Raw genomic sequence first — 13,804 nt, 5'->3', positions numbered from 1 at the left:
CACAGATGCTGTACACAGCTGAGGGAGCATGCCTGTGTCAGCTGTAGAACTTAGGAGAGCTGGCAGTTGCTGCACCAGGACCACAGCTGTTACAGAAAGTGCCCCAAACAGCACTATGCAGGAGAGAGACCACCTCATTACTCACGTATGTTCACCATCCCCTCTCTAAAGACAACTAAATGTGGAAGCCAGATTATTCCTATTCTCCAACCCTTCAGCTGACTGCTCCTGCCTTTCCCACAGCTGGGGAAGGTGCTGTTACACAACTACCCAAAATGCTACCGAGTCCAGAGCAGGAGCCCTTGTCAGGGAAGGCTGGACAGGGCTGTTGCCATCTTCCAGCATTGAAAGTGCAGCCCACTGGCCTGTGGTAACTTTCCCGTCCACTGCCTTGAAAGGCCAAAACTCATTCACCAGGTAGGAGCCAACACCCACCCAGAGGCTCGGACCCTCAGACTCAGGCTCTGAGGCACATCTTGGCTTTATGAAGCACAGTGACATGCTCATTTCAGATGGTAAAACAACAGTCTGATTTTTTTATCATCTCTCTCACTTCTAGCTCCCTGGTGGTGAGCAAAGGTGCTCAGGCAGCACGACCAGTTGATGACTGCAGAAGGGGTAAGCACAGAGGGACAGCCTGCTGGACACGTTAATAACGCTCAAGAAGACACAGTATCAAGATAGAGAAGGCAGCATTCCTCTCACACTTCTGTACAAAGGTCAGGTATGAAAACAACATCAAAGAAATCAATCAATCAATCAATCCATACATTACAGTATTTATTAGTTGTTTTAACACATCACCCCGTGGCAGATACACCCAGAGACAAGTTGACTCTGGTATCCTTCTGTCCCCAGCCCATGAGATTGGCCATGGGCAGGACCATTGGCAATGCCTGACACACTCTGCAGGACAGAGCTGGACCCTGCGCATCTTTTAGGGTTTGAGGCAGTAGCTAGTCAAGTTAATAGATGGGTTAATATTGTACAAGAGGCACACGACATGTAACAGCCATTAAAGTTCATGGGATTCAGTTCCTTGCATCACAGAGGAGAAAAGAGAGCCCAGGTAGATCCCTTCCCTACATAACCTTAAAAAAAAACAGCAGGAATTTTCCATTTCAGTGCTGTTCCCACCAGCAATCTATTAGGGTGTCCCTGCAGAGTAGCAGCAGGTTTGACCTCTGTTCTTCCCCAAAACTGGGGACCATGGAGAGGGCTGCTTTGAGAGGAGTTTCTCTACCTTTTTACCAAGGAGAGTCTTGATGCATACAGGATTCTATCAGTCCCCAAGAAGGAAGTGAGGCACAAGGCAAACCCAGGTCATGCAAGGAAAGAAAAGCAGAACCACAAACCCTGAGGTTTCCAGACCCCAGCCTCTTCCTCTTTCTCCTGTTACCAGCCTGCCACAACCTGCACCTCACTCTGGAATACCGCCTACCCACTGCAAGGCAGACACACCAAAGGCCAATGTGCAAGTTATTCTGAAGGCTGCTACCCACAGTGATCTCTTCCTAAACCACATCACACCCATCCCATCAGGCATTTAGGCTCCAGACAGAAGCAAAAAGTTTCCCCTTTTCCTCTTTCTCTCTCCTCAAATCCATCCCAATCTCTTCTTCCATTCCTTGGTTTTAATTCCTTTTTGATTTCTGGGTGCTACTCAGGTAAGTTTTCACAAAGAAGTTGGAGAAGAGGGCAAATAAAGTGGTATACAAGCTCGATGAAAGGAAAAGCACTGGCCAGGTAACTTGGCAGAGCTTATCATCCTTCCAGAAGAAGAGAAATATGTTAATTATTACAAATCCTGTAATCTGCACCATCTTTGAAGTGGTGATTAGTATGGTGGGAGAGCGGGGTACCCAATAGGGCTACCCAGGGTCTGGAATGCATCAGGTCAGCAACCTCCTCTCCTCACACCAGTTCTCCTCCATCCATTTCCTGGCTGCACGGTGATTAAAGTTCTTCTCGAAGTCATACTCCCCCGGCGGCTGCAGCTCCGACGGGTCAATGTTCGCTTTCATATTCAGCATCCCCGGGAGCGACCCAAAACGAGTGACTCCCGCCCGCTTCACGGTGGATATAGTCCCGGGAACGCGCTCCGCCCCAGCATCACACCGCGGCGGGCGGCGGCACCGGGAGCCGCCCGGGCCGACGGGGAGTTGGAGCCTCCCTCTCCTTGTGCTGGGTAAGGAGGGAGAGGCTCTGGTCACCCAGTCAGGATGAGCGGGAGGTCCTCCCGTTCCCCATCCAACCCAGCTCATCCCTCAGCAGATAGGCAAGGTGATTCCAGCGCTATCACCAGCAGCAGGCAGAAATTCCATTGCCCTGACTGCGGTTAGCTGTTGTGCCTTCTTTATCACAGTCTGAAGCATCTGGCCGCTGCTGGAGACTAGATGGATTCTGGATAATCTCCTACTAAAGTTCCTGCAGCTGAAAAAGGCTCCGACACAGTCAAAATCCCCTGAATGCAGCATATCTCATTGCACCCTCTGGTCACGTCTTGGTGTCTCTCCCAGTGTCACATCTTTACACAGGGGCAAAGCTGCACCCTGCAAAGCTCACAAACTTGGAAGGGGTTTGCGTCATGTAAGCATCACCGCCTGCGCACAAGTCATCGGCTTAACTGCTGCCTCTTCAAACAGGTGAACATCTGCCTGGGTGAAACATTTCAAAAGGTTGTATAATGCTTAAAGATCATCTAATTCCAACCCCTTTGTCATAGGGAGGAACATCTTTCACCACATCAAGCTGCCCAAAGCCTTTTGGGCAATTTTCTCTGTATTTGACAACACGGTAGTGCGAGAAAATCAGGAAAGAATTTAACATGTAGGAATTAAAATCCCTTGGTGATTTCTGCACCACCCCTGACTTACACTCTTTATTTTGCAGAGCACTTGCATGTATCTGTGGAAAGTTCAGCTTACACATGTCAGCAGCAGCAGTTTTACCATACCCCACACAGGGAAAACATCCTGTACATAGCATGAGCTCCCACTGTGCCTTGGACAGCTCTCACCTTAGTGTTTCCAGCACCAAGGATGTCCTTCTCCTTCCAGAGGACTGCAGGTCAGGGATTGTGCAGTCTCCATTCCTGGGTCACTTGTCATTCATCTTTCATCACCTACTTTGGGCAGTAGCATCACCAGGCAGAATATTCAAGTACATGCTGGAGGAAACGTTCATCAATTTCAAGGGCTTCTTCACACCACAAGAATAGGTGGAACCACCAATAAAACCAAGGGTAAGGGCAGAGAAGAGGCAGCACAGTAACACAAACTTTTTGCCCTTCTAATGCATACAAGTTGATGTTCAGCCTCATTATTCAGCAGCAAAGCCACGTTGGGAACCTTATCAACTTATCCCTCTCCATGCTCTTGACAATGGTTTCACTGTTGCTGCCTTCTTTGTCTGCAGATTCACTGTTCTTAGATGGAGTACAGTTGTTAGCTGTTTGAGGCACTACAAGTACAAAACACCTGCTTTTTTGACCTATGCTTCAGCAGCTATTAAACAAGGCCTCCTTTATGTAAGACACCATATGAGAAGAGAAAAAACCTTTAAATACCTGTTGAGAGATGCAGGGATGAGTTGGATTAGCTGAGTAGGAAACATCCTGATATTGACATAATTTCTTATTCCTAATCTAGTTTTAAGTTCAATAAAGTTTTCATTTTGAAACTGTTTCATGCCACATGAACAAGAACAATGGGTCTCCTAGGGCAAGCCTGTCCATCCATCCCTTAGGCAGTGGCACGTACAGTTACAGGAGGAGCTCATGACACTGCAACTTCTGGTACCACCTGAGCAGGCAGCTGGCAGCCCTCCCCAAGTGTCTCCTTGGCAGATGGAAACAAGAACAACACATGTAAAGAACAGAAGCAGATAGCAGGGATGAGGCTCTTAGCATCCTCTCGCACATATTTCTTGCTTAATAAGGCAGGCTTTGTCACAAACTGAAAGCTCATCTGCACAATCCAGATGCAGTTGTGACATCCTTATTATCCTCTTTTCTCCCCTCTGTCAAATACATCTGACTGCCCTTCTGGATCCGGGTGGATTAGCACGCAGAGAGCTGCCAAGCACAGTGCCTGGTCACTGGCACTGCTCAGAAACACTGCTGGACTCAGAAGGCTTTAGCAGCTGACATGCAATATAGACATCTGAGCAACTTGTAAATAAAGAGATGAGCTTATTTTCACACATCACAGCGAATTGCACAGAGCTCAGCCACTGCAGGTGAGGAAGCGGAGCCCCAGCAAAACTTCACACAGAACAGGAACATCAGGGCTGTAGTCCTGACTCAATGGGAGAGGAGCACTTCATTCTTCTGTCCTCCAACTGAGTGGGAAGGAGACAGAGGCCCTATGGAACAGAAGCATGCAGGCTTCTGAGCCCAAAATTTATTTATTTATAATTTATTTTGAGCCCAAAATGGCTAGGTAGGACCTCAAAGAGAAAGGAAAATTTTGTGAGGACCATGAAATAACATTGTGGATTCTTATGGAGAGCTGGGTCCCATTAGACTGCTTCTACAGCATTCCAGAAATAATTCTTCTTTGAGGTAGACCTAAATAGACTAAATTATCACTTAAAGATTAAATTGCTATTTTCAACAAGAGTTTTCATTTTCTGGTAAAGATTCACTTTTTCACCAGTACACATGGAGAGAGAACTAGTTTCTGATGTAGTGACTGAGCATCACCTACATCTTATTTGCCCGGTCAAGAATACAAGAAAACTGATTTTTGCAAAAATATAATATTTTTTAATCCCAAGTTTTAAAACTAATTTCTTGTAAGAGAACAGTAAAAAAACAAATAGACTACTTTGGTGGTAGATAGCACATTTGCATTCTGTCAAGACTTGAGAGCATGAATATATTTGTGAAAGACTGCAGGCACCATTCAGAATGAGCAACGACATGCCAAATCCTGGTATGACCAGGAAGTGCAGGAAGTGATTTCCAGAAAGACAGAATGCATAATTTCTCTGCAAAGAATACTACAAATTAATGAAACCAACAAAAGGACAGCAAACCTTTACAGCTCCCTAGCATCACAGATAAAGTCTTCCATAGCAAGTGACACAAAAACGATGACACAGAGAAGTCTGTAGGACTTAAACATAGTGGCAGGAGTCAAGAGAGCAGCTGCAATAACTAGAACAGGGCAAAATATTATAACTGTGTGGGCTAGAGGCAATGTGGCCACCAAAGTCTTCAAGTGCCTGTTGGCTGGCTGACTGTTACTGTACTGCCAACTACCTGCCTGATCCACACAGGTGGGGACAGGGAAACAAGGAAGCAGAGTTGTTGGTTTAAAAAAAAATAGCTCCAGGTATTAATATGCCAGTTCAGATTGCCCTTAAATATAAGACCCCTGACAGCCTGCAGGACAAGAGTGCACACAGAGTCAGCCTCACCTAAGCTGGGCCTTGCTGGTCTGAGTTACACTGCCATCCCCACCACTGCAGAGGACAGAGTGTTTGTTGCCCAGGAGACAAGGCTATTACACATAACCACCTCCAAATCAGTTTGTTGTACTGTCTGTGATTGTTAATTGTGATTTACACATCAGAGCAGTGAAAGCCATGGAGGGATCTCCCTACACAAGCACCACAAGCTTCATCAAAGCTTAGGATAATGACCTGATTCCATATGACCCTCTTGACTGCAGAGAATATGACTTCATATATGGGCCCTCCAAGGACAGCTTTTTCACCAGACTGACCACACTATGAAAACAAAGAACAATCTTTTTGTTCTTTATCGAAGTATCTTTTAACTCCTTTAACACCAACAGAAGTGGCATGGCAGGTAAGGCATGATTTTATGCATATCACAGTTTGTTTTGATCAGGTTTAATAGCTAAGAAGAAATAGCAAGGATAAGAAAGAAAACATTCTGTCTTGATTGATTCCCTAACTTTGGAAAACAGCCTAGTTTTAACACATATTGCAGCAAAGAGTTTGACATAAAAGTGCTGGGGGAGTTACCCTGAGCTGTGAGGCTTACGCTCAGCTAAGACAAAACTTATGCCCACACAAGTGGTGAAACAGTGGAAAAAATTGCCCAGAGAGATGGTAGATGTCCTGTCTCTCAAAACATTCAAGGCTGAATGGGGTTCTCAGCAAGCAGATTTAGCTAAAGATGTACCTGCTCATTTCAGGGGGGTTGGGACTGGGTGATGTTTGGGTCCCTTCCAAACCAAACCATTCTATGATAACCCCTAGATACAAAAGCTGATGCAAAATGAGATATTATTTACATTTTCTGGCACTTCATATGTGGGCAGCTCTGAAAAGCTTTTGTTTAGAAATGGCAACATACAGTAATGCAGCACAATAAATAGCATACCAATTTGAAAACCAAAGCATCAAGAACACAAGCACACACATTTTTGCATAGATTGAGCCTTCCTAACAACCAGTCTGAAGAAAATTATTAATAGCTGGTTTGGGTAAAACCCAGGCAGTTGGCAGTCCTTGTTCCAAGGAGAGGGAAGAGTTGCAGTGCAAGTGTCAGAGGCAAAGAGCTTCAGGCAGGAGGTAGGCAGGAGGCATGGACTCAGGGAGGACTAGGACCTGTGCAGACTCACAAATTTGCCTTCATTGCCTTGCTTTGTTAAGTTTAGCTGAAATCCTTTCTTTCAGCCACCATGGCACAGGTACATTCCTTTGGAGATGTAAGGGAAGAGAGGGATAAACACCAGCAACCAGAGCTGCAGCAAAAGCTGTGAGAGACCCCATCCCAGTGCTGGGTAATGGTGAGCATGCCTGGAGCTGAGGCTCAATGCCTCACAAGTCTGCCAGCACAGGGCACCCTCTGGCACCAGCCACCACAGCCTGTGACACCAAGGTATCCACCAAGGGGCTCTCAGATCTTTGGCCATTAGAGGGGAGCAAACACTGCAAAAGTGCAGGGAGGTATCGCCTCCTGAACAGAGACCCAAAAGCAAGAGCAGGCAGGAGGTTTGTTGTGCTTCTTCCTGACTCTCTGGAAGTGTTAGCTGTCCTTTCCTGGAAAAGCATGTTCTCAGGCCTAGGGTGAAGAGCGGATCCCCTGTTTGCAAGCAGTCCATCTGTCTTCCTTCCACTTCCCCAGCCTCAGATGAGCTTCACTGCCTTGCAAGAGTCACCCAAGCAGACTGGTACAAATAGTTTGGGGTTTAACAACTGCACAGTATCAGAGGAAACAATGCTTCCTTGCAGCTTCCTGCATGATGTTTAACTAGGGGCCATTAAGAGACACGGCTCAGCAATAGCATCTCTTCTTTTTACCCTAGCAAGATACAGCCATAATCAGCAGTCCTTGTATCAGTATCAGACCTTCACTGTACAGTTTGGGCATGGTCCTTCTCAAGGATGTGTGTGATGATCAAGAAATTTGGGCATTTGAGAACAATTTGGTATAGAGCAAGACAAAGTATTGTCCCTTCATGCATGCATACATACTTTTAAAGATGCCTTCTGGGGAACACACTAGATTGTGTCTGCATTCCCTCTGCCATGCAAGACAGTGTTTTTCAAGCATGAAACAAAATCCAAAGCAGATGCACTGAATGGGTATATGAGACCTGTCAGAAGGGACCACTTGGAATCTTTACTAGTGGCCAAGTTATTTCTTGCTCTCTGACCCAGTTGCTGTAACCACTTTGAAAGACCTTTGAATAAAAAAATAACAAAGGGGCTAAGAGTTAAGCATCCTAAGGGGTAAACAAAATGGTGGGGACATCAGGAGCTATTAACCCAAAGATATCATAATCTGCGATGACCCTTCATGAGAATGCTATAAACTCTAAGCTAAGAGTTACAAACCCCATGCAAAACATCTATGATGCAAATTGCCTCTAAGCAGGTCTTTTGTCAAAACCCTATCATTTACAAACCCTTTTGCTCTCTAAAGCCTGTAAGTAGGCCCAGTGGTGTTTGGAAACATTGATTAAAACAAGTACTTTGAGTGGGCAGCTGGGCTTTTGCCTGGAGTTATGTCTTCAAGCTTTGTTTGGAAAACAATAGTTGGATACCTATACAGAATCCAGAAAACCTGAGATTAGCAGAGAATCTGCTAATTTGATTCATAAGTATCTGTTTTCACCATTGAAAATTTAGAGGCAGAGACTAGTTTAATTAACAAGTTCTTGAACTGACGCACATACAAAAATCCCATTGGATGACTTCTGATTAAGATCAAAGGTGTCCTTTGAACAACCCAATCAGCTATGCCTTTATCACAGAAGTCTCAAAGCTCAGGCAGAGTTTAAGAACACCTGTAAGTATTCATGCACATACCTATTTGTGTTTTCTGAAGTGTTGATTAGAGAGAGACTTTGTACAAACATTCACTATTTCTCAGCCAGAACTGGATCTGTGCCTTAAATCAGAATAAAATAAACCACAGGACAATAACAATATTTTAGTATTGATGAAATTGCCAACGTAAGCTGTTGCCTACTCTGATCATGGTGTGTAAGAGCTCTCCACCCTGCATTCTCAAAAATACAAAGCACCTTCTGCTTTGCTAAACTAAGCAAAATTGTCCCAGGGTCATTCACAGCCAGACTTTGCCAATAGCCATTATGTTAGCCCCTTCCCGCTTAATCATTCTTATGCTCCAGTCCCCAGTTGAATCATCTACTGTCGTAGCTAGCAGAAGTTACACCAACACCAGACATGCACAAAACATCACTTCTTTCCTCTGGTTGAAGTCTATCAAGACTGCAGAGTCCGGGTAAATTTGCCATTCCCAGACAATGTTGAAACCACAAAAGCAAAGCTCAGCACCTTGCTTTGTAGAATACCCTGGCTACAGAAGTGGGACAAAAATTCTGTTCCTGCAGAAAGTGCTTGTTTCTGCCTTTTAACAAATCTAAACTAATCAGCATTCATTCTACTTGGTTCTGCCTTGAGACTAATTTGATCCCCAGTAAAGCTTGGATTGCCACCACCAGTTACTTGTCTCTTTTTGCAGAGCCCTTTTTGAAACATCTTTGGAAAGTCCTGATAATGAGCACCCACACTCCTTTACCTGGCTCTGAACTGATACAGTTAGAGAACTCCTTGGTTAGCAAGGTTTGACCTGCGAGAAGAGTCTTCAAGCCTTGTTCGGCATTTGGGTTTTTCCAACCGTTTTGTTACAAAACTTACCGTAGTGAAACTCCTGATCAGACTCAACCTCTTCTTACAGTACAGGTGCTCACTTCTTTTGCCACTGGGCAGTCCTGACAAAAGGGGGATGGGATGCAATCCAAACACCCAACTGTCAAAGGTGTCTCCATGCTGCCCGAAAGGTCTGCAGTTGTTTCTTCAGCTCCTCCCCACTTCGTAACCCAAACTACAAGCAGAGGTTTTAAGATCAGCTTTTTCCAGTTTTGTCTTTAATTCTTGCCAAGGCACTCAGCTTCTTACTTGTTTAGTTTTAATGAAAATTAGCCATTCAACCTTCCTTCCCAGTTAGTTTACCTTTTAAAAAGACTGTTCTCAATGGCAGTCCATGTAGATCATTGGTGATTCAGGGCATAGCCTTTAATACTTCCCTGCCTAGAGCCCAAAATCCAGAATTACCACTGCCTAAACTGACAGATGACCTTACCCAAAACTTTGCAGGAAGGGCACTGAAGTTCATCTCCATCCAAAGCATCTGTTGAACTCTGTTTGCATTATTATACAGGGTTTACCATTTGCAGAATGTGTAATATTGTGGTTTTTTCTTTTTTCCCCAGCAAGATACAGTGGTTAATCTATGTTGCTTTCAAAAGTGCTTTGGATATTGTTTTTCTGTTTATTGATGTATTTTTCTAAAAGCAGACATTAGCTATGTGGGGCTGCCATTGCCCTTCTCAACCACACCATTCTGTTTTCAATAACTCCTCCAGCCTTCCTTGTTATCTTGAATTTCTCAAAACAGACCTCCTTTGAACTACAAATATATGGTTCTGCATATCACTATAACCACACTTATCTCTTCTCAATCAAGCAGGATCACTCTGGTTTTCCAGGATTGCTAATAACAGAAGAAAAAGCGACTCTCCAAAGCTCTTTAACAAAATAGCTGAGTTTTAGATCAGCACATGGTTTGATCTTGGAAGAACTTACCTTATAGAAACTCTTACAACTGAATTCAAAGGAGACAGGATCACTACTACAGCACTAGCACAGATATTTTACTAAATAATAATTTAAAAGCTTTCCTTAAAAACATTGCTATAATGCTATTCCTACTATGGTCTCCACAGAGAGTAGATGTAAGAACCTGAAAAATAACTGGTCCCAGCTGTATCCCACCCAGAGTCTTTTGTTGCAGCAGGCAGAGTGGTCCTGATGGGAGTAAATGAGCTCAGCTGGAGAGGGAGAAGCATCTTAGCAGCAGTCCCTGAAAAAGAAGAGGCTGAGAGAGAAGCGAGGAGCGTTCTGTATCCTGAGATATCTGTCAGCTGTTTGGAGTAATTGGCTGCCCTCAGCTGTCCTGGAAGGCATAGTGCCCAGCTCCTGGCTGGTGTGTAATCTCTCCTTGCTGTTTGCAAGGATTTGGGAAGCCCTTCCAAAAGCACAGCTTGGAAGGGACCATGGGCATTTCTGATTCTTGAGATCATGCCTCACCTGCGTACCTGGGAGAAAGCTGCTTTCCATTGCACTGCCTTCAGGACTTGCTGTGCAGTTCCATTTGCCATGACGCAGCCCTAAGGAGGCCCTGGTGGGGACAGAGGGACTAGCTTGCTCCAACAGTGCTCTCAATGGCAAATGGCCACGGCTGGGCTCTGGGGACTTGCAGATCTTGGCTCCTTGCCTTCCTCTGTGGGAAATATTTGTAACCTGGAAGCATCAGAGAAAAGCATTGCCCACGCTCTCAAGAGCATCAGAGAGGTGCAAGGGGGCCATGAGGGAGATACCCACGGGCAGAGATGAGAGCCTGGAGCTGAGCCATGCACAGGCAAAGGAAGGGGTTCCTGCCAAGAGAGTGCTCTTTGATTAGTGTCATTAAATGGTGGGTAGATAAAAATCATCGTCTTCTCTAGTCTTCCCACTGCCAGATGGAGTGATTTCACACTCACCTGCAGAGGGAGACAGCTCCTCTTTATTAGCCAAATTTTGTTGACAGTTTGGTGCCTTCACCTTACTAGGCTGGAAAAACCAGGTAAGGAATTGATGTTGCTGTGGCAGCCCACAGCCAGATTCTCCCATGGAGATGCTACTAGGGGTGTGCGGGCACCCTTCCAAAGCCAGCACGGGAGCTGGAGCAGCAGTAGTTTATGAGCTGCTTGCAAAGTCCTTCAGGGGAGCAGCCTTCGAGGCAGTGCCAGGCTCAGCTGTGTGCCCCAGCAGTGCTGCAGCTGCTGGCACTGGGCTAAGGAGAGGGCTGATAACAGGAGCCATGCCAGCGTGTGGCTGCGCCCCTTCCCTGTTCCCCACAAGGAGCTGCCCCCGGCCCAGGGTTCGGGCAGAGCTGCACAGCCATCACCTGGAGCACGCGTTCATTTGCAACCCCAGGGTGTTTCCAAGCCAGGACGGCTCCCAATCACAGGCTGCCGTGCCTCTCGCAGAGAAGCTCGGTGAGGAGCTGTGGGGCCGGGTGAACCTGAAAAGCTGGCTCAAGCGTGCCCCGAACACCTCCCGCCGCGCTCGGGGCCCCTGCAGGGAGATCCGCTCTCAGCAGTGAGACCGCGGCTGTTGCTGCATCCTGCTCGTGATGCCCCGGCGCTGCCAGGAGCAAGGCAAAGGGGCAGAAGGCAGCTTTGCCCTGTGCACAGCTCAGCTGGGGTTGCAGCTCTTGGGTGAGGCTTCTTCAGTCTTCTGAAAAGTATTGACTCATGTCCTACTTTTCCTCGAGGGGAAAGGGGAAAAAAAAAAAAAAAAAAAAAAAAGCAAAGAAGAGCTTGCTCCCTGCTTGCTGCCTCATAAACCACAGTTTCAATTTTTTAATTTCCCAAGTTACACCACAGCCCTGCGTGCCTGTCTCAGTACCTATGACGGGGAGGGTGTTTAGTAAGTGCAGGCGCTGTGCCAGAGATCAGGCACCAAGCTGAAGGCAGAGCTGCATGAAGGATAAAGCTCACCTACATCCCTTCCCCCACCATGGCTTTTAATTTGTGTGACAGGCTACTCATTATTCCTAATTTAACTTAATAACTAGCTTAAGCCCTTGTTATACTTTTCTTCTGTAGTCAATACTGAAAGAATAACAAGGAGAAAAGCAAAGAGAGAAAGCTATGTGTTTATTAGGAAAAGATTTACAGAGGACAGAAATAAAGCTGGAAAAGCTAGAGTAGCCTTCATCTTTAATGCGTATATTTAAATACTTCTATAAAATCACCTTATAACTTACAGAACAGCTCCTGACAGTTTCTAAGCCAGTACACAGATTTTCCTAGGGAAGATTCTTCAGGGGTGCTTTTTGAATGTCCTCTTCTTACTCACAGGGTCCTTGGGCAGGTTAGTGCTTTACTCCATTAGAAATAGTTGCCACCAAATTGTGGAATAATTTTTAAATAGACTATATATACCTTGACTCCCTGGGTAGGCATGCCTCCTAACTCTGCAATACCTTTGGGAATGAAAGCAGCCATAAGAAGTTCAAGAAATTAAGAGCATATCCAATAGGAGACAGCATGCTAATGCTGCATGTTGTGCTTGCTTGAGCTTCTTTCTGAAATTGTGAATAGCAAGGAGGAAGCATAGGAAAATAGACACACATTTTTGTAAATCCACACAGGCTCTTGGGTCTCAAATACTTCTGTCTGCTCTTCTGCTTGCAAACAAAGCAATGTGCAGGTCTCTCTCCTCATCAGGCCATGGTGCCTCCAGTTTGCAAACATGGTGTGTTTGTCTTCTCCCTCTTTTTTCTTCAAGTTCAAAACAATCCAACATTGTCACCAAGCTGCAAGCTTGCCAACTCTCTTGCTGTATTTAGCCTAATCTAAACATCCAAACTCTCATGTAGGCAGCAGTAATGATCTCCTTCTTCCACCTCAGATATGACAAAATGCCCCACCTCCAACCCCTTGTCCAAACTCATCTGCTAGGAGATGACAATAAGGTCACCATAGTGCAACTGGAAACAGGCAGAAATTCTGAAAATTTGTGGCAATACCTTTTTTTATCTAAAAATAAATCACAAATCCCATCAACCTAATTTCAACTTGCAGAAAGAAAGGTGCCAGGCAGACAGTGTTTCTATTACTTATCTACTTATCTAGTAATGCCCACTTTCTCCCTAATATCTATCAGCACCTTGCTCTGATATCCCTGCCATTAGGGACTATTAAGCTCCACATCCTCAGCTCAGAAGACATGAAGCCTCAAAGGGCTGCTACAGAGCAAGGTTGATAGGTCATCCAAAGTCACCTTACACTTAGCCCCTCTGCAAGCTGAGGGTTGGGGAAGGAAGACAGCACTGCCTGGCCTCAGAAGACCTCCCAAGTCAGAGCCAGCCACTATTCCAACCTGGAGCAGCCCAGGAGCCCAGCCAAACTATTGTTTCACAGGTCGCAGTAAAAACACATCTTTCACCTCGGAAAAACCCCACATAGAACAGCAAGCAAGAGCAGAGCCTAGAACCACCAGCAAGGGCAGCTGTGGCGGTGAGGTTACTCTCCAGCTCCTGCCAGCACTGCAGCGGCCCCAGTGGGAGCATGGAGCAGAGCCCTTGATCCTCAGTGTGAGCCACTGGCAGTGGGCCCATCGGACAATGCTGTGGGCAGGCTGTGCAACTGTACCCCATTTAGGTTTGCCTTAGTGTCTAGGGTGAGTAAAAACACATTAGGTATCACTCCATGCCATGGCCTAAGTAAGGCAACAATATTGTCTG

General features: G+C 45.7%; 1 protein-coding gene across 1 annotated transcript; it reads right to left on the bottom strand.

Annotated features, from left to right (window-relative positions):
• Positions 1-1,634: 1,634 nt before the first annotated feature.
• ELOVL3 (ELOVL fatty acid elongase 3) lies at positions 1,635-2,033 on the bottom strand. Its single transcript, XM_030276668.3, has 2 exons — positions 1,919-2,033; positions 1,635-1,861 (listed from the first exon to the last, which is right to left on the bottom strand). Exons 1-2 carry the CDS (start codon positions 2,031-2,033, stop codon positions 1,635-1,637), a joined length of 342 nt encoding a protein of 113 aa, XP_030132528.3.
• Positions 2,034-13,804: the final 11,771 nt, after the last annotated feature.

This window comes from Taeniopygia guttata, chromosome 6 (genome assembly GCF_048771995.1).
Source record: "Taeniopygia guttata chromosome 6, bTaeGut7.mat, whole genome shotgun sequence".
Lineage (NCBI taxonomy): Eukaryota > Metazoa > Chordata > Aves > Passeriformes > Estrildidae > Taeniopygia > Taeniopygia guttata.
The sequence above is the reverse complement of the archived record's forward strand: the minus strand, read 5'-3'. Positions and strand labels throughout refer to the sequence as shown.

Excerpts from the sequence above, each read along its gene's own strand:
- ELOVL3 (XM_030276668.3), bottom strand. The coding sequence starts at position 2,033 with ATGCTGAATATGAAAGCGAACATTGACCCGTCGGAGCTGCAGCCGCCG. Across the intron at positions 1,862-1,918 it reads ATGGATGGAGGAGAACTGGT|TACCCCGCTCTCCCACCATA; the intron begins GTGAGGAGAGGA and ends AGCCCTATTGGG.